This window comes from Notolepis coatsorum (genome assembly GCF_963971535.1).
Source record: "Notolepis coatsorum genome assembly, chromosome: 2".
Taxonomy (NCBI): domain Eukaryota; kingdom Metazoa; phylum Chordata; class Actinopteri; order Aulopiformes; family Paralepididae; genus Notolepis; species Notolepis coatsorum.
The window spans coordinates 217,778,653-217,803,720 of NC_140166.1; the positions used below are offsets into that span (position 1 = coordinate 217,778,653).

The following is a 25,068-nucleotide window of genomic DNA, read 5'->3' on the forward strand; positions in this document are numbered from 1 at the left end:
AGCATTAACGTTACTACGTTAATAGCCTCGATGCTAACTATATACATGGAGAATGCCATTCACATTAGCATGTAGCTAACAACACCAGAGATCTTTTTGTGAGACTAAACTATCCGCTCTTGGTGGTAAATTGTGTGATTGTTGGTTTTGTTTCATCAACAAATGAGAGGCAGAACACAGTGAATGTATCCGTTTTTGTTTATTGCACTTTTATTGCACTTTTGTTTTCTTGCTGAAAAATAAATGCTACGTTGCTAAATGGCTCACACGAGGTATTTAAAGATGGTGGACTGTTGTTTTTTAGCAGGAAGTGTAGTGGCACGTTCAACCTTTCTGATTGGTTGAAAATGGCCTTTCATGTTTGAACTACATCGCCACCTACTGCTTTGGCATTGTACTACATGTATATAGTAGACGAGACAAAACGACATCTATCTTAACTCTTACTTGCCTGCCAATACGCAGCGTTCTGAAAAGCTAAATGAAACTAAATGAAATGGCCCTAGTGTAACCGCAGCCTTAGAGAGGAGAGAGGAGAGAGAGTTGTGGGTGATAGAGAGAGGGGAAGAGAGGGAGGCACAGAGAAGTGTGTGTGTGTGTGTGTGTGTGTGTGATGGAGAGATGAAAGGAGAGAGAATGACTTAGAGAGGAGAGAGAGAGTTGTGGGTGATAGAGAGAGGGAAGAGAGGGAGGCACAGAGAAGTGTGTGTGTGTGTGTGTGTGTGTGTGTGTGTGTGTGTGTGTGATGTGTGTGTGTGTGTGTGTGTGTGTGTGTGTGTGTGTGTGTGTGTGTGTGTGTGTGTGTGTGTGTGTGTGTGTGTGTGTGTGTGTGTGTGTGTGTGTGTGACGGACAAAGAGTGCTATATATAGGTGATGGAGAGATGAAAGCAGAGAGAATGACTTAGAGAGGAGAGAGAGGGGGGTTGTGGTGACGAAGTATGGTGTGTCTGATGGAGAGATAGAGATTGACACAGAGAGAGAGAAATACGGGGGTTGTGGCTGTTTGTGATGGAGAGATGGAGAATTACAGAGAGAGACACACACATACACACACACATGCAGAGCTTGGATAGAGTGGGGGAAGAGAGAGGGGGAGGCTTGTGGCTGTCTGTGATGGAAAAAGGAGGTATAGAGAGAGAAAGGAATGAGGTCGTAATGTTGTAAATATTAGTAGTGGGTTGTGGGTCTGAGAGAGAGAGAGAGAGAGAGAGGTGAAAAGGGCGAGTTAAGTTGAGAGAGGGAAATGGTAGTGATCTGTGGGTGGAATTGGTGGGAGGGAAGAAATGAGAGAAGGAGATTTGGAGAGAGAGCAGGAAGGGGGTGTGTGTGATGGAGAGATGGATTACAAGAGACTGAGAGAGAGGAATGGGCGAAAGGAGGATAGCAATTTGTGTGTGTGTGTGATGGAGAGGTCTCCGAAAAGAAAATGTCCCAACTACTTTTGATTTATGATACCGTCCTGTGTGTGGTGTGTGCGTGCATATGCTCATATCATTGTATGTCATATGTCTAATTCATGTGTACCTGTGTGTGTGTGTGTGTGGGATAGCATGCAAATGTAATGTAGATTAGCTAGTTATTTTTCTCATGTCTTCGTGCGCGCCAGATGTGTGTGTGTAGGTGAGATGAATCTGTAATAAGCCAGCCTGCATTCTCTCTCTCTCTCTCTCTCTCTCTCTCTCTCTCTCTCTCTCTCTCTCTCTCTCTCTCTCTCTCTCCCACACTTGATCCTATGGGGCGGGTTAAATGCAGAGGACGGATTTCGGGTATAATCTAAATGTGCTTGTCAATAAAGATATTCTGTTCTATTATTTCACACGTTTCTCTCTCTCTCTCTCTCTCTCTCTCTCTCTCTCTCTCTCTCTCTCTCTCTCTCTCTCTCACACAATGGAGAATGCCTCTCTGCTTAGCTCACTCACATCCTCTTACAAATTCAGCTGGATTTTGGAGGGTTGGGAGGAGGGGGGGGTGGGGGGGGGCACATCTGGTTGCTAGGCAACAGCTGCAGCATGATGTTGCAGCCACCCTGAGATGGAGAGAGAGAGAGAGAGGGAGGTGAAGAGAGGAGCAGAACAGAGAATGTAAGGAGGGGGGAAAACATGTGACCTTAACTACGGTTACTCTGAGAGATGGAGGGAGGTGAGAGGAGGAGGAGAGAATGAATGAAATTATGAGAAAAGAGGAGAGGACAGAAATAACAACTTTAGCTAGGGTCACCCACAGAGAGATAGAGAGAAGGAGAGAGATAGAGAGAGAGAGGACAGAAACGACTACTTAAGCTACAGTAGGGTCACCCACAGAGAGAGAGAGAGAGCGAGAGAGAGAGAGAGAGAGAGAGAGAGAGGGAGAGGGAGAGGGAGAGGGAGAGGGAGAGAGAGAGATATGGGAGGGAGTATGGCCCACCTGGAGAGATGAGAGGAGAACAGAGAGAGGAAGAGAGGATGGGAAATAAGAGGACAAAGAATATCTACTTCAGCTACTTCAGTACACCTGCAGAGAGAGAGAGAGAGAGAGAGAGAGAGTGAGAGAACAAAACCCATTTCTGTAATACTAGCCTTGGACACCACTCAAAGAGAAAGAGAGAGAGAGAGAATGGTAGAAGAAGAGAAGACAGGATGAGTGTAGTAGCAAAGCTTTAGCTATGGAGAGAGAGAAAGAGAGTCCCTGTCTGTCTGATAACTGAACCCGTATCCTAACCCCAACCCCCCACAGACTGGGGATCATGTTATGCAGTGGACATGTCTCTCTGCTAGTATCCTAACCCCAACCCCCCACAGACTGGGGGATCAGTTATGCAGTGGACATGTCTCTCTGCTAGTATCCTAACCCCAACCCCCCACAGACTGGGGATCAGTGATGCAGTGGACATGTCTCTCTGCTAGTATCCTAACCCCAACCCCCCCACAGACTGGGGATCAGTTATGCAGTAGTGGACATGTCTCTCTGCTAGTATCCTAACCCCAACCCCCCACAGACTGGGGATCAGTTATGCAGTAGTGGACATGTCTCTCTGCTAGTATCCTAACCCCAACCCCCCACAGACTGGGGATCAGTTATGCACTGGACATGTCTCTCTGCTAGTATCCTAACCCCAACCCCCCACAGACTGGGGATCAGTTATGCAGTAGTGGACATGTCTCTCTGCTAGTATCCTTGGCAGTGACTCGATGAACAAAGAAGCCTTTGTTTTTTTTTTCTTGGTCAAAAGGATTTTAAATAAAGATTTCAACCCCAAAACCAGAAAAAAGGAAACTGAGCAAGAAAGGATTTTTTATCACCAAGTTAGTTTTGTCAATAAAACAGGAACTGCTGTGAGAGTGGGGGCCATTTCAATGCCAGCTGGGCTAGCCGCCCTTTTATTCGGTTGTTTGTGTGTGTGTGTGTGTGTGTGTGTGTGTGTGTGTGTCTTGTCTGTGTGTGTGTGTGTGTGTCTGTCCGCAGCTAATCTCGCAAACTACAGGACCGCTTCGGTTAAAAACCTCGCACGTCGGCCGACAGCAGGCCGAGGACCTGGAGCCTCCAATATCTTATCTTACTAATGTAGTTGGAGAGCGGCCGGTTTGTGTGTAAGTCAGGTGCGACGGTGGCTCAGGAGGTAGAGCAGTCGTCTGGTAATCCGCAGGTTCCCGGTTTGATTCCATCTCCTCTCTGGCGGCGCGTCGACGCGCCCCTGAGCAAAGGCACTGAACCCCCAACTGCAGCTCCCGATGAGCAGGTTGGCACCTTGCGTGGTCGCCTCTGCCGTCGTCGTTTTTCTACTTCATGTGTAAATGCCATAAAAATACAGCAAATGACCTTTATCAAAATATTAACCATTAAATAAAGGTTGTAATCTGTAAATGTATTTGATTTGACTGTAATTTGACAGTAAGTATTTGGCAACCATTGATGATTACCGTTTTCTGGCAGCTTTTTTTCTCACAGCGTATAGGCTGCGCTACGAAGACGCATAATATAAACATCTAATCCCAAATATAGATATGATGAACCTTTTGATCTGGAGTAGCCTGTGAGTGCGAACGCGCTCGCTGACTGTGGGTTCTAACGGGAGTGTCAGTGCAAGAGCTGACGCAGCAGAGCCCAGGGCTGCTCTCCAGCTACTGCATGTACCGGCAGTGTTCTCAGCCTCATCAGCCCCCCCCCTCCCTCCCCCACTCCTCTCTCCTCCCTCCCTCCATCCCTCCCTCCCCCCTCTCCCTCCCCCCCCCCCCTCCCTCCCCTGCCTCCCCTCCCCTCCCACGGTGTGCTCCAACAGCTTGGAACGGCCAGTACTCTCCTGCTCTCTCTCCATCTATATGTCCATACATCTTGTCCTCTTCCCTCCCCCTCCACCTCAGTCTCTCTCTCTCTTCTCTCTCTCTCACTCTTCCTTTTTACTTGCTTCCCCTCTCCATCCATCTCTCATTCTGTATCCCTTCCTCTCTCCTTCCTACCATCCCTTCATCCTTCACTCACATTCTCCTGCCTCTCTCCTTCCTCTATGTTCCTCTCTCTCTCTCTCTCTCTCTCTCTCTCTCTCTCTCTCTCTCTCTCTCTCTCTCTCTCTCGTCCACTGAGCAGCTCCCACTGGAGCAGCTGGGGGTTAAGTGTCTTGATCGAGGGCACTTCACCAGTGGGTATTGAGGGAGTAGAGAGAGAGTTATTCAAATCACTTCTCCTCCACTCCGGTCTGGGGGAATCGAACCGGCGACCTCCCGGTCACAAGCCCGGTTCAAATCAAATCAAATCAAATGTATTTGTAGAGCCCGCAATCACACGTTAATGTCCCCACGGGCCTTCCTTAAACAAGTCAACAAGAAACATCACAATAAATCAAGAGCAAAAAACCCACCATGAAATCCAAAATAAATGTAAAATAAATAAATAAATAAATGCAACACTCCCAGACATACCCCACGTGAAGATAAGGAAAAACTCACTAAAAACCTAGCAATAGGAAAAAAGCACCACAGGCAATGTGGAGGAGAGAAACCTTAGAAGGGCCGTTCAAGGGGGGGATAGTAGTGTTGCTATGGATGATCGAAGGGTGGAGAATAAAACAGGCGAAATGGTTGGTATGTATGTACATATACGTGTAATAAAACACAAATATGTACATGCAATAGCAACTGGGGTACATTTTTGAAAGATTTAAATGGAATAGAGCTAAGAACAACAACAACAAAAGAGAAAGCATAGGGAAACGAGCGCTAGTATGAAGATAGGATAACGGCTAAATGTCAGTCATATACATATTGATAGAGTATGTATTCCGTTCGGATCCATTTGAAGTATGGGGGCGATGTAGAGAGGATCGCATCATCTTGGCCATCACCATGGGACATCCACTCACAGAGACGGGGAGACGGGGACAGGCGTTTAGACAGTTTGGGCGGACATAGCAATAAATACATGTGGTAAGCATATAATGTGAATATAATAGATACCTGTAGTAAGCATATATGTGAATAGAATAGAAGTACTTAACCCATTCAATAAACTAGAACAGGCATGGACAGAAGACAGTATGAAGCTGATCCACGACCTCAGTGGTGCTTATAACCAATGTGGGGGTAGAACAGTCACTGCAACCTTGGCCATCAAGCCGAGACATCCACCACCTTGGCCAACACTACGAGACAACCACTCGGAGAGATGGGGACAGGGATTAGAGAGTTCCCGTGTTTGTAGTGGGCGGACATAGGAGCAATAAATACATGTAATAAGCATATATATATGCATACATGGTGACAATAGAATCAAAGTATGTAAGAAAATTGTGAAATTAAGTAGTAAATAGAACTAAGAACTGCTGCAAGCGTTGGTATACAGGATGAGATACAAGACGATGGCTCAGGGGCAGGAGAACTACTCAGAATAGGTCAAGGCAGAGAAGGTATATGGTTCGACGCTGCAGGTCAGACAGAAGGCGGTATGAAGCTGATCCATGGCACCGGTGGTGCTCCTGTCCAGTATGAGGCAGAAGGTCACTGGAATGTCTACATCGATAATTATATACTCTCAGAGAGCCAGGGACAGGGGTTAAAACATCTCCCATGTCTGCAAAAAGGCAGGCAGACATGGGAGTAGATAACAGACATCCTAACTAAACTATTAAACTAAGGGAGAACTAAAGGTTCTCCAACCTTTAGTCCACCGCTATATCCATACTGTTTCAGGCACCATGATGGAAATAAGTGCTTGCATTTTATCATGTTTTATGATGTCTCTAATCCACAATAAAATCAATAAATCAATCCGACGTAGCACCTCCTCTATGGAGAGAACATCTGCCCTGCTGCAGGGGAGACAGAGTGGGGGGTGTCTACAGTAGAGACACAGGTTGTGGATGATCAGTAGAAGGTATCTGCAGTGGAAGACGGAGGATCAGCAGGCCGGCACACAGGGTGGCACACAGGGTGGCACACAGGGTGCCGGTCCGGCTCGCACCACAGTCACAATGTGTGGAGCAGACCTCTGACAAAGAACCATATACTGTACAGTAACTCCCTTTTAAGTCATTTCTTCTAATTGTATTATCTAAAGATGGTGAGTTAGTGTTGTGTTCATTCATAGTTAAAGACCGTAGAGGTTGAGTACTTTATTATCTAAAGATGGTGAGTTAGAGTGTTGTGTTCATTCATAGTTAAAGACAGTAGAGGTTGAGTACTTTATTATCTAAAGATGGTGAGTTAGAGTGTTGTGTTCATTCATAGTTAAAGACAGTAGAGGTTGAGTACTTTATTATCTAAAGATGGTGAGTTAGAGTGTTGTGTTCATTCATAGTTAAAGACAGTAGAGGTTGAGTACTTTATTATCTAAAGATGGTGAGTTAGTGTTGTGTTCACTCATAGTTAAAGACAGTAGAGGTTGAGTACTTTATTATCTAAAGATGGTGAGTTAGAGTGTTGTGTTCATTCATAGTTAAAGACAGTAGAGGTTGAGTACTTTATTATCTAAAGATGGTGAGTTAGAATGTTGTGTTCATTCATAGTTAAAGACTCTCTCTCTCTCTGTCTGTCTCTCTCTCTCCCTTTCTCCTCTTTCTCCAATTTTTTTCTCCTCTCTTCTCTCCTCATTATCCTCTCCTTTCTCTTTTTCTCTCCACTCTTTTTCGTTCTCAACTCTTTCAACTCTCTCTCTCTCCCCATCGTCTTTCTCCTATCTCTCCCTCTCTCCCTCCTCTCTTTCTCCTATCTATTTCTCTCTCTCCTATCTATTTCTCTCTCGCTCTCCCCTCTTTCTCTCTCCACCCTCTCTCTCTCTCTCTCTCTCTCTCTCTCTCTCTCTCTCTCTCTCTCTCTCTCTCTCTCTCTCTCTCTCTCTCTCTCTCTATCTCTGTCTCCTTTCCAGCACTCTATTCTCTCCTCATTATCCTCTCCTTTCTGTTTTTTCTCTTTCTCTTTTCTCTTTCTCCTCTCTTTTGTTCTCAACTCTCTCTCTCTCTCTCTCGCTCTCTCTCTCTCTCTCTCTCTCTCTCTCTCTCTCTCTCTCTCTCTCTCTCTCTCTCTCTCTCTCTCTCTCTCTCTCTCTCTCTCTCTCTCTCTCTCTCTCTCTCTCTCTCTCTCTCTCTCTCTCTCTCTCTCTCTCTGCCAGGGGAGTCTCATCAATATTAATAGAGGCCTTGCATGGAATGTTAGTGTAGGTCTCTTTATTCCAGCACGGCTGCCTGTAACCATTGGCAACCACTTTCAAAAGAAAATGCCTAATTGCTGTACAATGGCAGAGTATAGGTAGCACTGGAAAACAACGGTACTACTATTCTACCGTGACTCATGTTTTTGTTGATATATTTGATCATAATCAACATATAGCAACCGTTTTTTTTTCCCTTTGCACCTATCAACCGTTGTCTCTTCCATTGCCACGTTCAAAAACGATGGTTGCTCTGTGACAGGCGGCCATGTTGGAAGACCGAGAACTACACAAACATCCCGTGCTGCAGGTCCTCGCCAGTGTTCTCCCGGGCGTTCTGTCACATTCTGTCTCAGCATTCCTCTCACATATATTGCGTGTGATCCACAAGGCCGCGTCTGAGACACTCCAGTGGGCTAACGTGTTCCTTGAGATGTCGCTCAGACGCCAGAGAGAATCAATCTCCGTTGTTCGTCGTCCCAGTGGCGTGTTCAGTCATTACTCTGTCTAGACAAGCTGAGATTGCTTTGGCAATCACACTCCCTCACTCACACCTGTAATTACAATCATATTTCCATATCTGTGTATCATTCTTATTCTTCTTAATATTCCCCCTTCTATATGTTTTCTTTGCCTCTCTGTCGTTTTTCTCCCATCCCCCAATTTAGTCGTTATGCCAATTCCCTTGTTGTGCGCATTGCCCTACTGTCGGTCTGGGGAGGGTGTAGACTACCACATGCTGCCCTACTGTCGGTCTGGGGAGGGTGTAGACTACCACATGCTGCCCTACTGTCGGTCTGGGGAGGGTGTAGACTACCACATGCTGCCCTACTGTCGGTCTGGGGAGGGTGTTGACTACCACATGCTGCCCTACTGTCGGTCTGGGGAGGGTGTGTAGACTACCACATGCTGCCCTACTGTCGGTCTGGGGAGGGTGTAGACCACCACATGCTGCCCTACTGTCGGTCTGGGGAGGGTGTAGACTACCACATGCTGCCCTACTGTTGGTCTGGGGAGGGTGTAGACTACCACATGCTGCCCTACTGTTGGTCTGGGGAGGGTGTAGACTACCACATGCTGCCCTACTGTCGGTCTGGGGAGGGTGTAGACTCAGGGTGCGAATCATGGGGGAGCTGGGTGAGCCATGGCTCCCCTAGATCAGACATCAGCTCCCCTGAAAACATGATTTGTGAATTTGTGGGGGGTCTTTAAAATACTGACACTAAATGCTATTTTTGCCATGCATTTCAAATTTTTCTGTAATTTTCTGTATCGTCATCATCGTGTATAATACTAAAATTATGCTATTTTGATGTATGATTAATGATTTGCGCACTAATTCACCGTAATAGACAATAGCATAAATCTATGGGGTTGTGGCACTGCAGATATACCCTACTCGTAATACGCATGCAACATGCATGCTATGCTTGCGTTTACCATTCAGAGCGTGGCGGCGCTGCACTGCAGTCTGCAGGCACAAATCAAACTTCACCCGCCGTTTAAAATAAATAAATACAGGTATCCAGGATAATGTCGAAAGTTAAACGAAATATCAAAGAAGTAAGCCTTCTAACCCATTTTTATTTTACAAAGAAGGCGAAGCAGCCTGCTGCAGGGACTACTTCTGTGACATGCAGATTTTGAGAATTGGGCAGATCTTGACCATCAGGACAGGTGGGTGGCGATAATGTTGCATTTTTTGCCTACTATAATAATGTTAGACTCGATGTGTTTGGTCGTGGACTTGTTGTTCGGTATTGGTTCATCCGTGTGTTTATGTGTAAATAGGACTGTTGTGTGTGAATTTTAGTGTTGGATCAGAGGGGTTAATCTGAGCATGTGTATTTAGACACCTGTGTGGTGTGGACTATGTGTGGTTCTGTAATACTCATACCTATAGCCTATGGCCTGTGTCGACCGGGGACGTTTTATGAGTTGTCAGTTGTCATTCATTTCTATGCTACAGGCGCGACAGGCACGACAGGCGCGCTCCTTTTCCCAGCTCCGCGCCTCGGCGGCAGCGTTTGGGACATGAAGTTGAAACTAGTTCAACTTTTGGAGAGGAGCGCGCTCATCAAGGTAACTCTTTTCAACTGACTAATCAACATCGAGGAAGTGGCGGAGTCGCGGCAGTCGCGAGACTCAGGAAAACGCTCGGAGCTTTTTTATTTTTGGGTCTGGGGAGATGCTGCCCTACTGTCGGTCTGGGGAGGGTGTAGACTACCACATGCTGCCCTACTGTTGGCCTGGGGAGGGTGTAGACTACCACATGCTGCCCTACTGTCAGTCTGGAGAGGGTGTAGACTATCACATGCTGCCCTACTGTTGGCCTGGGGAGGGTGTAGACTACCACATGCTGCCCTACTGTCGGCCTGCAGAGGGTGTAGACTCCTCTGCCTCCTCTGATACATGTGGTTTCATCTGACAGCGAGGAGTTTCACTGGGGGAACGTAACAAGTGCAGAGGTTCACGCTATTTCCCCCAGACCCCCTCCCTGCTGAACAACAGGCCGACAGACCGACCAGTAGGAGTCGCAGTTTACAACGACCAGGACTCATACCCCACCGGCTTCCCACCCGCAAACGCTCCCAATTGTGTTCGTAGGGACGACTGACCAAGCCGGAGGTACCGCTGACAGCTGGATTCGAACCCAGAGTCTCTGCGGTGGTAGCTACCCAGCCGCACCCCAACCCTTTTATATGTCTTTACCTTTAATCTTACCTGCTGCAATGCTTTTACCTTTAATCTTACCTGCTGCAATGCTTTTACCTCACAGGGGTAGTTGTGATTTTTGGAACCCAAGCCTTGTTTCTTATTCTCATCAGTGATGTTGATCTGTAAGAGTCTCTCTCAGCACAGCCCACGCTGTTCCTCACACTAGCTCCGGCTAGTTAGCAACAAACCATGCTGTTCCTCACACTAGCTCCGGCTAGTTAGCAACAAACCATGCTGTTCCTCACACTAGCTCCGGCTAGTTAGCAACAATCCATGCTGTTCCTCACACTAACTCTGGTTAGTTAGCAACAAACCATGCTGTTCCTCACACCAGCTCCGGCTAGTTAGCAACAAACCATGCTGTTCCTCACACTAGCTCCGGCTAGTTAGCAACAAACCATGCTGTTCCTCACACTAACTCCGGCTAGTTAGCAACAAACCATGCTGTTTCTCACATTAGCTCCGGCTAGTTAGCAACAAACCATGCTGTTCCTCACACTAGCTCCGGCTAGTTAGCAACAAACCATGCTGTTCCTCACACTAACTCCGGCTAGTTAGCAACAAACCATGCTGTTTCTCACATTAGCTCCGGCTAGTTAGCAACAAACCATGCTGTTTCTCACATTAGCTCCGGCTAGTTAGCAACAATCCATGCTGTTCCTCACATTAGCTCTGGCTAGTTAGCAACAAACCATGCTGTTCCTCACACTAGCTCCGGCTAGTTAGCAACAATCCATGCTGTTCCTCACATTAGCTCTGGCTAGTTAGCAACAAACCATGCTGTTCCTCACACTAGCTCCGGCTAGTTAGCAACAAACCATGCTGTTCCTCACATTAGCTCCGGCTAGTTAGCAACAATCCATGCTGTTCCTCACATTAGCTCTGGCTAGTTAGCAACAATCCATGCTGTTCCTCACACTAGCTCCGGCTAGTTAGCAACAAACCATGCTGTTCCTCACACTAACTCCGGCTAGTTAGCAACAAACCATGCTGTTTCTCACATTAGCTCCGGCTAGTTAGCAACAAACCATGCTGTTTCTCACATTAGCTCCGGCTAGTTAGCAACAAACCATGCTGTTTCTCACATTAGCTCCGGCTAGTTAGCAACAATCCATGCTGTTCCTCACATTAGCTCTGGCTAGTTAGCAACAATCCATGCTGTTCCTCACACTAGCTCCGGCTAGTTAGCAACAAACCATGCTGTTCCTCACACTAACTCCGGCTAGTTAGCAACAAACCATGCTGTTCCTCACACTAGCTCCGGCTAGTTAGCAACAATCCACGCTGTTCCTCACACTAGCTCTGGCTAGTTAGCAACAAACCAATGCAAGGTCAACGGGGTCGAGCTCCTGTCTGTACAGCTGACTGAAGCTCAGGGGCGACAGTGGTTCGGGAAGTAGAGCGGTCGTCTGGTAATCCAGAGGTTCCCGTTTCGATTCCCGCTCTTCCCAGGGCAGCGTGTCGAAGTGTCCTTGAGCAAGACACTTAACCCCTAACTGCTCCCGATGAGCCGGTCGGCACCTTGCATGGTCACCTCCACCGTCGGCAGGGGTGTAAAAAGTACCCAGAAATTATACTTAAGTGAAAGTATGGGTACTGTCTCAAAATCTGACTCAAGTAAAAGTCAAAGTATCTGGCTAAAACCACACTTGAGTAAAAGTAAAAAAGTCCTACTTTTAAATGTACTTAAGTACTCAAAAGTAAAAGTAATATTTTTTTTAAAGGGATAGACCAGGGGTCTCAAACTCATTCCATCGTGGGCCAAGTTTTCATTTAAACTATACAGTACATTGCACCAGGTGAGTTAGTTGAAGAGGTGAGCCAATTAGTGAAATCATCAGCTGGTGTTTAGGCAAGGCTGGAATGAAACCAAGCATACACTCTGCCCACAATGGAATGTGTTCTGCGATAGACAATGCTGAAATGAAAGAACAGAGGACACTTTTTTTGCATTAAAATTATTTAATGCACTTCTCCATTGAAGGTAAACGGCATTCACATCACAGCATGAATAATATCACAATATTAAAGACCGAACACTGTAGTATCCTGAATAATATGACAATATTAAAAACAGAATGGTGTATCCTGAATAATATCACAATATTAACCACAGCATACTGGATTATCCTGAATAATATCACAATATTAAAGGCAGAATACTGGACTACCCTGAATAATATCACAATATTAAAGACAGAATACTGGACTACCCTGAATAATATCACAATATTAAAGGCAGAATACTGGACTACCCTGAATAATATCACAATATTAAAGACAGAATACTGGAGTACCCTGAATAATATCACAATATTAAAGACAGAATACTGGACTACCCTGAATAATATCACAATATTAAAGACAGAATACTGGAGTACCCTGAATAATATCACAATATTAAAGACAGAATACTGGAGTACCCTGAATAATATCACAATATTAACCACAGCATAATGCAGATTTTGTACTCCAAGTGAATGTCGTTTAAGGCACTGGCTAAAACATTGAAAGTATGGTAGCCCTTCAGTCTTCTGCAGGCAAGTGCAGCAGAACGCCTTTCAAAGCTTTCAGTGTCGATCCAGTGAGCGGTTACCCCAATGAAACTTCTTCGTCGGGCTGTCCAGCAATCTGTTGTTGTCGCGATCCATTCAACTTCACTCATAGCAGCAGTGACTTTCTCTTTCATGGTTTGAGCAGCTTTGCTGATCTTCAAGCGGACAGTGAGCCTCGTAATGACGTTAGTGCTTGGTCGAAAACCATTTATCAGCAACACTGATAACAACACACTATAAGGTTGGAGTCTTGAACTATGTATTTTCTATGTAGATAGGGCCATGGATGCTCATCTTGTCCGTCCATGCCATCGCCGACCGTTTCGTCCTCTTCATCACTCATTGTGGCTATCTTCTATGGCTTGTCACTCTGACTGTCTATTCTTCTGATAACAGGTGTTTAATCAAAGATCCCCGCTTTCTAGTCTTGCACAAGGACCAATCAGCATGGGTATGGGCGGGTTAATTTTCCATTGATGGGGATTTGATTGGCTGTTTACCTGCGGTCGCAGGATTAATAACGTTAACGTTCGTTTGGCCAGATAAACAATTCAAATATACTAATTAAAAAGGTTGGACCTGCAAGATTTGTAATTTGTACTTTGTAGGTCTGCATTTTAAATGTAAGGAGTAAAAAGTATGTTTTTTTTCTCTGAAATGTAATGTAATGGAGTAAAAGTACAAAATATACAAACCTAATAATACTTGAGTACAGTACAAATCCCCCAAAAAAGTACTTAAGTATTGTAACGAAGAACAATTACTCAAGTACTTTACACCCCTGCCTACCAGGGAACATAGGACCCAGGGAACATAGACATGCTCCCATAGCAGCCTGTTGATGTAGCCTCATAAAGCTAACGTTAGCTGCACTCATAGCAGCCTGTTGATGTAGCCTCATAAAGCTAACGTTAGCTGCACTCATAGCAGCTTGTTGATGTAGCCTCATAAAGCTAACGTTAGCTGCACTCATAGCAGCGTGTTGATGTAGCCTCATAAAGCTAATGTTAGCTGCACTCATAGCAGCGTGTTGATGTAGCCTCATAAAGCTAACGTTAGCTGCACTCATAGCAGCGTGTTGATGTAGCCTCATAAAGCTAACGTTAGCTGCACTCATAGCAGCCTGTTGATGTAGCCTCATAAAGCTAACGTTAGCTGCACTCATAGCAGCCTGTTGATGTAGCCTCATAAAGCTAATGTTAGCTGCACTCATAGCAGCCTGTTGATGTAGCCTCATAAAGCTAACGTTAGCTGCACTCATAGCAGCCTGTTGATGTAGCCTCATAAAGCTAACGTTAGCTGCACTCATAGCAGCTTGTTGATGTAGCCTCATAAAGCTAACGTTAGCTGCACTCATAGCAGCGTGTTGATGTAGCCTCATAAAGCGAATGTTAGCTGCACTCATAGCAGCGTGTTGATGTAGCCTCATAAAGCTAACGTTAGCTGCACTCATAGCAGCGTGTTGATGTAGCCTCATAAAGCTAACGTTAGCTGCACTCATAGCAGCCTGTTGATGTACATTATTTCATATTTTTTTGTTATTTATTGTTGTCCAGTAAGACTTGAAAGCTATTATTTTGTTACAGGTTAATTTTAAGTAAAATAATAATAAATCAAATTTCTATAGCGCCTTTCATGAAACCCAAGGTCGCTTTACAATCAAGAGGGCTAGGGAAATGGGGCAGTAGGGGAAAAAGGAAAAAAGAAAAGGGGGGGATGAGGGCAGGTAAGGGATAATGAACCTAATCTAATCTAAACTAACTAATGGGGAAGAGCCTTGGTGAAGAGGTGTGTTTTGAGAGCAGTTTTGAAAGTGTCCAGGGGTTGGGGGGTTGTGGATTTCAGGGGGGAGAGAGTTCCAGAGGGTAGGGGATGCCACGCCGAAGGCTCTGAAAGTCTGTAACCTGTGCGAGGGATGGAGAGGAGACCCAGATCGGAGGATCGTAGGTTCCGGGATGGAGTGTGCTGGTGGAGGAGATCAGACAGGTATCCGGGGGCGAGGGCATGGAGGGACTTGTAGGTGAGGAGCAGGAGTTTAAAAGAGATCCGGAACTTGACTGGGAGCCAGTGGAGGTGGATGAGGGTGGGGGTGATGTGCTGCCAGCTAGGGCTTGGTGTGAGTGAGAACCCTGGCAGCTGAGTTCTGTACATACTGGAGCCTGTCCAGGGCTTTGCTGGGCACCCCGAACAGGACTCCGTTGCAGTAGTGGATCATGAGTGGATCAGGGTCTCAGCCACAGGAGGGTCGGAGACGGGAGATGTTTTTGAGGTGGTACACTGTAAAAAATAAATGTTTTTTCACAGGAAATTCACTGTATTATTTTACAGATTACTTTTGTTTTTCGACTTTAAGTGTAAAAGCCATACAAATTATTTAAGGGGACCTCAAGGATGATGTACTGGTGGGTGGTGTCCGACCGATTATGGTGGGCCGGTCTGGGCCAAAAATGCCAGGGCTGATTTTTGGTCCCAGTCCAGCCCTGGTTGGAGCGTGCGGCTGTGTGACGTCCTGCACTCAGCTGACTTATCACTGGGGGCAAATGGTGTGTTACAGAAATATAGCCTATAATGTAATGTCATTCTAAACAATAATAATAATAAACAATTTAACATAAATATCTATTAGGCTATTCTAGACCAGATTTATGCCAATTCATGTATACACTTTATGCTACAATAAAAATGATATTTTAGGCTATTCAAATAATGTAATTATCAAAAGGTCACCCTATAATTCAGTGTGGCAGCTCCCACCCTCTGGAACTCCCTCCCTCCCCGCTTAACTCCGCAACGCCCCAACTCTGGACTCAAAACCCACCTAAACTGCTCAAAACCCACCCAAATGTCACGTTCACTATATGCAAATGTACAAATCCAAAACTGCATAGTGCACTTTAAAGATAATTAGATTAGTATCTTTGTGAGGTTACTGATTTATTATTTACATTGAAAAGATACAGAGATAATTTGTTAAAGCTGGATTTTCTACACAAGATGTATTATTTTGAAAATTATTTCATATTTTTTCGTTATTTATTGTTGTCCAGTAAGACTTGAAAAGAGAGCTATTATTATTATTATTATTATTATTATTATTATTATTATTATTATTATTATTATTATTATTATTATTATTATTATTATTATTATTATTATTATTATTATTATTATTATTATTATTATTATTATTATTATTATTTTAAGTTATTCTTGTGCCATTGAGATTTGTCAGAGAGATTGTAGGCATAAAGCATGTTGATTGAGTAACTGTGTTATATAAAATAATATAAATAATAATTGTCTGGTTACCGTTTCATTATGAGATTTGAGATTATGATGAATTGAAAATGGGGGACCCTGATGTAAACAAGACAAAAGTCTTTCTCTGGTCTGCATCCCCTTAACAATTGTATGTATTGAGCTGTACTGTATTGTACCCATTCTGCAATCTGTTAATAAAGTTTTCAATCAATCCATCAAAACCGTGGTCTGTGCGGAGAAGCAAGGAAGAGCAGGGTTGCCAGATCGGATTAACAATAGCCGAACCGCCCAGTGTTATCAAAGGTACGCCACATGGGGGCAGACTCCCAAATCTGGCAACACTGCTTAACAGCTGCGTTGCATTGTGGGATCCCCACAATGCATTGGGGTTTGAAATTTGAATTGACGCGGCCACGGTATACGACCTGTTGCATCTTCTCATCTCAGGTAATTATGCAACACATATATTTTATTATTTATAAGTAATGCGTGCCGCTGATATAAATGAATGCTGTTTAGTCTGTGTTTCAGTGACTACTGTAACGTTATTAGCTCGATATTATGAAACTGGCGGGGGATCTGTAAACTACAGTAGCACTACTGCTAGCAGGCCACCACTGCTATAAGTCTAAGTATATAATACTGACATTAGCTAACCAATGCATATCACGCTGCACAGATCTTTCATGGCTTAATTTAATTATAAAATATATAATTTCATTGTTAATGTAGCAAATACTGTTACAGGATTTATTCCTGTGTATTTTAAATTTGATTTCTGGGAGATTTAGGGGACCGTCCCTTTAAGACGCCGGTTGTGTGGCTCGCGAGTGAAGATAGTATGACGGTTAAGTTCAGTCCGAGTTCACTCGTTTGAAAGTTAACGTGAATAGTTATTTAATTTATGTGGGATCCATCCTGTAACATTCAGATTGTAGTCAATGATATAAAAGTAAGTGACCGTTTATCGTTTCACCCGTTATATCGCAAATTTGGCTGTGTTCGGTGATTGACTGGAAGAGGCGCTAGGTTGGCTAACATGATATTTCCTGATTGAGCTATATATATATATATACACACATAATATATTATATAATTTGACACATCACAAAGAACTCCCAGTTTAAGTTTAAGTTTATTTATTTGGATCCCCATTAGCCACAGCAGTGCTTCCTGGGGTCCATAACACCATAAAATATAGTGACTTACATACAATCAGACATTCACATGGTATACAGACAAATTACAACAAGACATGCTCCTAATCCATTCATAATACAATACAGTATAATATACAATTTAGCTTTTTCATACATTATCTACATTTATATCAACCAATTATTCAATCTTCTAATAATATATCCATATCAGACACATACATTTTCATTTACATATCCCGTCTATCTCCTTATCAGACACATACATTTTAATTCAACTACTTTTGACACCATGTTTGTGTGGATGTTTCTACGGCATGAATAACGACAGACACAAGTATCAAGTTCAGCGTCTGTAAGCAAAGTGCTTCACATTCCTCTACATCCGGGTATTCATGAAAACAAAAGCAAGCGATTGCCGATCGCCTCGATCTAACTAGACCCTGTAACAATGCTTTTCCAAAATAATCTTGCAGTCTACTTGAAACCAGCGCGCGATCTACCGGTCGATCACGGTCGACTGGTTGGGCACCACTGGTATAGAGCAAAGGCCCAAGGCAACTTCCTTGGGGCACTCCACACCTTACCGTTTTAACTTCTGAGTAACTTTACTTTGTTCAGGGGAGGACATAAAAGAATGATTGAAAACAGTAGAAAGGGAATTGATAAAGTTAAAGAAATGGTTTGATAGGAATAAGTTGTCTCTTAATGAAAACAAAACAAAATGTATGGTATTTGGTGGTGTTTCTACCGACTGTGAAATTAAACTGAATTTAAATGGAACCGAAATTGAAAGAGTATTATGAAACAAAATTCTTAGGTGTGATTATAGATCACAAACTCTGTTGGAAGCCACATATACAATATATCAAAGGTAAATTAGCCAAATCTGTTGGCATTCTGTACAAAACAAGGGAGCTGTTGCAGAAATGTTTGCATATATTGTATTTTTCACTTGTGGTGCCATACATGTCAGGATAAGCAGAGGAAGGGTTTCAGGATAAAAAGGTCACCTGCAGTCTTCCAAATGCCTTGAAAGACATGTGTGGAGTAGGCCCATAGAGCTGGTTGTATGGCAGCCAGCCCTGTGCAGCTCTTAAGACCGCTAAGCCAAACAGGAAGTGGGCTGTGTCAAGTTGTAGCATTGTCTCTCAGCAGGGGGTTAACCGTTCAGGTTATTACGGCAGAGCAGCCAACACACCTCATGGATCTCAGCGATGGACTTAGATACACTAATTGAGCAGCATGTACCCTGTAGCTGGGACTGTCATCCTCACGTAGCTTTCAGAATCAGAAAGAATGTACAGAGCCGAGATGTGGGGGAAACATCTACAGGACCAAGGTGTCCTGTGGTGAAGATAGACTGATGTTGCTAAGAATGGTGACGGTAATCACTCCGGCCCGAACTACCTCCAGGACATCCTCTCCCCTCAACCTGCATCCAGGTCACTCAGGTCTGGTACCTCCAGGACCTCCTCTCCCCTCAACATGCATCCAGGTCACTCAGGTTTGGAGCCAAAACCTCCTTGCTAGAAGGAAGAAATGTCACCACCTTTGATTGATAGTCATTTATTCATTTCTTAGGATTTCTTCTGGACTGGTCTAATAAATGTTTAAAGGTTCGTAGATGGGGTGCCACGGGGAGCGGCGTACTGGCTCATATTAGGCAGGCCATGTATTATGCAGCATCTTAGGCCCCCGCGCTGGATCTCCATGTCCTCGGCTACAGTCCACTTGTCGCTGCTCTGGTCGTAGCGCTCCACGTTGGAGATCCACGTGGAGCCATTGAGGCCTCCGACCACGAAGAGCAGGCCGTCCAACACCCCGATGCCAAAGTAGCTGCGGGGGATGAGCATGGCGGGCAGGGTGCGCCAGGAGTCAGTCAAGGGGCTGTAGGCCTCCGCGCTACACAGGGCGTTTTCACCGTCAAACCCTCCAACCTGAGGACAGGACACATGAGAGGAATGTTTTAGTATGTGGTTAAGGCAGGCAGACACTGTATTAATCCACTTAGGGAAATGAGGACATCACAGCAGCATTGCAAGTCAAATGATACATATCTATACAAATATCTAGTATAAAGCATTTGTCTCCATGTGCACCTACCACATAGACTTGTCCTCCGTACGCAGCGACTCCCACTCCTCTACGCATGCTGCTCATGGGGGCGATCAGAGTCCACTGGTCAGTGTCTGGGCTGTAGCACTCAGCTGTGCGCAGACACTCCTCCTCGTTGAAGCCACCACAGATGTAAACCTGTAAATATAAGAAATAATATTCAAATTTAGTTGATATATTCCATTTTATTTCATTCTACTTTAATTGTCTGTTAATGTTGGACCCAGACACATTCCTAATCCCTTGTATGTGCAAGCTTACTTGGCAATAAAGACATTTTTTATGTCTGATTCTGAATGATACCAATCACTTAGTTTTTAATGTAAACGTTCCTTCTACCACATGTGTGTTCTTCAGTTCCACCCACCTTGCCGTGGAGGGCTGCAGCGCCGGCGCAGTGCCTGTGCTCCAGCATGGGCGAAATCACTGTCCACTGGTTGGTTTCAGGCTTGTAGCGCTCAGCGGTGTTCAGTCGCACGTGTCCGTCGAACCCTCCCATGGCGTAGATACAGCCGTCCAACACAACCACGCTGACGTTACAGCGGCGCGAGTGCATGGGAGCTGCCTGCAGCCAGCTGCGGGTGACGGGGTTGAACCTACGCACACTGCTCAAATACTCTAGGGTCTTGCCGTCGATGCCACCGACACAGTAGACCAGACCGTGGAGATAGGCGGTGTCGTGGTGGCCCCGGGGACTCTCCGCCTCAGCGCTCACGTCCATCCATCTACCGGCTTGGATATCGTAAGCCTCCATGACATTGGTCGGGCTGCCACTCCAGCCTCCGATGGCCAATAGGACCTCCTGGGGCAGGCGTGGGCACGAGCCAGGGGGTTTCAGGGCACTGAGGATGACGGGCCAGCAGTCGTAGCTGTCCCTAACCACAGGGTTCTTCAGGACGTTGTTCAGGAAGTAGTCACGCCTCATCAAGCCCATGCGAACCTGGGAAGAGACAAGCAGACAGCGGGTACAACTTAGACAGCGGTTGTAGACGGTTTCTGTTGCTAGGGAACAGTTTGGACTCAAATGTTTGGGAACCACTGTACTAGGGAACCTAGTGTTGTTTTAATGTAATGCACAGTAATACAATTAGTTACCTTGGCCAGCAGCAAAGGGATGTGTGTTTTACGCTCCTCACGGGAGTGGTAAATCCAACGGAGGACAGCCTCAAACACCATCTCCTCGTTCTTCACATTCAGATCATCCCTCTCGATGATGTCCACCAGTTGCTGCAGGGACAGCTCCACAAACTCCTGTGAGACTCGCAGCATCTCCTCAAAGTGGCACACGATGAAGAGATAGGCCTTGCGCCTCAGGTCAGGGCAGCAGTAGATGTCCACGAACCTCCAGATGCCGACACAGTTTTCCAGAGACAGCTGGCCCTCTAGGAAGTCACAGCACGCTCCTACTATGCCAGTGACAAGAAGCTGGTCTGCAGCCACCAGAAGCTCTTCCAAGTTCTCTGCTGTCACTGGCACAAAGCGTGTGTAGGCATACTCTATGATGAGCTGCATCATACCCGGGGACACCCCAGGGATACTATAGACTGGTTTCTCTGAGTCGCTCCAGAGAGTGAAGAGGGTTCTGTGGGATGCAGAGTATAGAGATAACCAATGAGTAAACAGTAAGCAACATGCTGTCCTGTGTTGTGTACTAATATATTTTCACTGTAGAAGTATAGGGTCTTAGCACAGTAGAAGTATAGTAGATGTACAGTATAGTATTTTTTTACAGTAGAAGTACAGTATAGTATATTTCTACAGTAGACGTACAGTATAGTATCTTTTTACTAACCAGGCTAACCTGAACCAAGCTAAACTTACCTGAAATAAGCGCTGCAGCCACACAGGATGGCCTTGTGGGCGTTAAACTCAGTGCTGTTGACTTTAATAACCACATCACAGAACCTTCCCTCCAGACGCAGTTCATTAAGGATTGTGATTGTGAGGAAGGATTCATGGCGCTTGTTTCCTTTTCCATGTGCTGATTTTTACATTGTATCTACAGTATATATTCAAGCTTATAGAATATAGAAGTAGCCAGACAGAAACTTCACTTGTCTTCTGAGATCTGAGATCTTCTGAGAGAATTGTTGAATAGATACACAAATGTTCTAGAATGTTTGATTATGACATCATACTGTGACATCACAAATGTTCTAGATTGTTTGATTATGACATCATACTGTGACATCACAACGGAACATGTTTGAGTACCATTTGAATACTATAAATAATAATAATAACTAGACAATTCCGTGCGGGGGAATTATGAAAGTGTGGGTGATGCCTGTGCACCGCCGGCCAACGGGAGAGGGGTCTATGAATTGTTGAATAGATACACAAATGTTCTAGAATGTACTATTATGACATCATATTGTGACATCACAAATGTTCTAGAATGTTCTATTATGACATCATACTGTGACATCACAAATGTTCTAGAATGTTCTATTATGACATCATACTGTGACATCACAAATGTACTAGAATCACAGTGTTTAGAGGGCCTCTAAACACTGTGATAGACCCGACAAACACTGTGATAGATTATGACATCATACTGTGACATCACAAATGTTCTAGAATGTTCTATTATGACATCATACTGTGACATCAAAACTGTTCTAGAATGTTCTATTATGACATACTGTGACATCACAAATGTTCTAGAATGTTCTATTATGACATCATACTGTGCCATCACAAATGTTCTAGAATGTTCTATTATGACATCATACTGTGACATCACAAATGTTCTAGAATGTTTTATTATGACATCATACTGTAACATCACAAATGTTCTAGAATGTTTTATTATGACATCATACTGTGACAGCACAAATGTTCTAAAATCTAGAATGTCTATTATGACATCATACTGTGACATCACAAATGTTCTGCCATTCATTCCTTATGGACCACAATTTCCAGTTTGAAGCCAATTTGTAGCCAAACGGTGCGGTGAAACTTTCCAAAAAGTAACAGCAACTTGCGTTGGAGCAAGCCGGTCGTTGTGATACCTGGTCGTTGTGAAAGCTCTGGCAGGAGTTACTGGACAAAAATCGGCGGAATAAATAATAAATAAATAGTATAGATTACAATAGTGTGGGTCACCCACACTAATAATAATAAAACGTTAAAGGATAAAAACTAAGGATTTGTATAGTCAACTTTGTTGACCAAAAACAAAAAAAGCATTCCATTGCAAAAAAATTTCATGCAAAAATAAAACGTTTTTATTAAATTATTATTATTATTATTATTTTTTATCATTACAGTAGATAAGATAAACGTACCTGAAATAGTCGCTGCAGCCACACAGGATGTTCTTGTGGGCGTTAAACTCAGTGCTGTTGACTTTAATAACCACATCACAGAACCTTCCCTCCAGACGCAGTTCATTAAGGATTGACATTGTTTCCTTTTCCATCTGGTGATTTTAAAATTGTATCTACAGTATATATTCAAGCTTAAAGACAAGTAGCCGGAAACAACAAGTGATATCTTCACTTGTCTTCTGAGATCTGAGATCTTCTGAGAGAATTGTTGAATATATACTGTACACAAATGTTCTAGAATGTTCTATTATGACATCACAAATGTTCTAGAATGTTCTATTATGACATCATACTGTGACATCACAAATGTTCTAGAATGGTCTATTATGACATCATACTGTGACATCACAAATGTTCTAGAATGTTCTATTATGACATCATACTGTGACATCACAAATGGTCTAGAACGTGCTATTATGACATCATACTGTGACATCACAACGGAACATGTTTGAGTTCCATTTGAATAATATAAATAATATGTATGATATAATATAATATAATGTAATGTTATATATTATAATATAATGTAATATAATAATAAAGTATAATATATTTACCTCCCATTTGAAAAATATAGACATGTCTAAAAACATGACATTCTTTAGTAAGTCTTAAAATAAAATCGTTAATTCAAATGAAAATAAATGTAAAATAATAACGTTATTTATATAGCACCATTCATACAGATTGATTGCAGCTCAAAGTGCTTTACACAAAAAACTAAACAAAATGATAAAAAAAAATTAAGAAAATAAGTACAATCACATTAAAATGATAACGGTAATAAAACAACTAGATAAGATAGTAAAAATAGCTAAATAAGACAAACAGTAAGACAATAACATGAGACAATAAAATAATTACAAATAAAATAATAATAAAGGGTGAAAAGAAAAATATTAAAATAATAAAATAGCTAAATTAGATAGTAAACAATAAGAAAAACTAACAAATACAATTATAAAGAAACTACATAAAACAATGATAATAAAATAGTTAAGTAAAAATAATAGAAATAAAGAAAAATAATAATTATTATTATTATTAATTTTTTGATTATCTTTTTCCCCCTCCTTCTTTTTCCGATTTTTCTCCCATCCCACTGTTAGTCGTTATGCCAATTCCCAACCCCCTTCCTGGTTGTTGCGCACTTTCCCCTACTGTTGGTCCGGGAGGCCGGAGACTGTCACATGCTTTCCTCCGACGCATGTGCAGCCAGCCGGCAGCCAGCCTGGCCGCGCAGATTCTCACCGGGAGAGTGTAACGTGTGGAAGGTCGCACTACCTCTCTCCAGATCCTACCCTCGCTGTGCAGGCGCCCCGACCGAACTGTAGGGGTCGCTGTCCACAACGCCCAGGACCCACCCATGGCTCCCCTCCCCCTAACTCAGCCAAACGAGTTAGTATAGCGATCAGCCCGAGCCAAGGCAATGCTGACTCTCCGGGAGTCGAGACCGCAGCCTCTTGCATTGGTGACAAGCACAATCTCCGCTACGCCACCTGACCGCCCTATTATTATTATTATTATTATTATTATTATTATTATTATTATTATTAGGCTATTATTATTGTTGTTGTTTTTGTTGAGACCTTCTTGCTGTGAGGCAGCAGTGCTAACCACTGTACCATGTGCCACCCAAAATACTTGGATGGTGTAGTGCAAGTGGTATGTTTGTGGCTACGGGAGATAATATGTTAATACTTAAGTGTGTAGACTTCATTTATGGCAAAACATCTTGGGTGGTAACCCAGAATAGGTTCGCTGAACACAAATACTATTTTTCAGTAACGCCCTGCTTCACACTCATATGGTAGATACATTCACACCTGCATGGGCACTGCTCAGTCCAACCACAGTCTGAAATTGTTGGCCATTAGACAGTATCCAAATTTGGTCATGCCACACAACCGCACACATGCAGGGCAGGCTATGTTGCAGAACATTCTCAGTATTTTTCATAGATCTTGAAAATAGGATCTAGGTGGTTTGACAGTTTCAACAGATAGCCTGACATTAGTGAAAGATAAGAAATGCAGGAATAACTTGTTCTTGTTAACAGAAGGATCACTATTTAGAGCTTTTGCATGAACTCCACTGCAAGTAATTTCCACTTCAGCCATCCAGTAAGGTTATTATCCACACACACACGCGCACGCACGCACACACACACACACACGCACACACGCACACACACACACACACACAACACACACACAACACACACACACACACACTCACATTTCTAGTCTCTTATGATTAAGAACCGAAAATGGGTTGAAAAGAATAATTTAATTTCATGGCATT

General features: G+C 43.7%; 1 protein-coding gene across 1 annotated transcript in view; it reads left to right on the top strand.

Moving 5' to 3' along the window:
- The window catches only part of kiaa0586 (KIAA0586 ortholog), a gene marked incomplete at both ends in the record, with an annotated part of 105,993 nt that overhangs the window by 46,287 nt on the left and 34,638 nt on the right, over nt 1-25,068 (top strand). Inside the window, one exon of the mRNA XM_084338111.1 lies at nt 13,033-13,055. Within this exon, the coding sequence (XP_084194237.1) occupies nt 13,033-13,055 (23 nt within the window). The remainder of the gene's footprint in view (nt 1-13,032; nt 13,056-25,068) is intronic.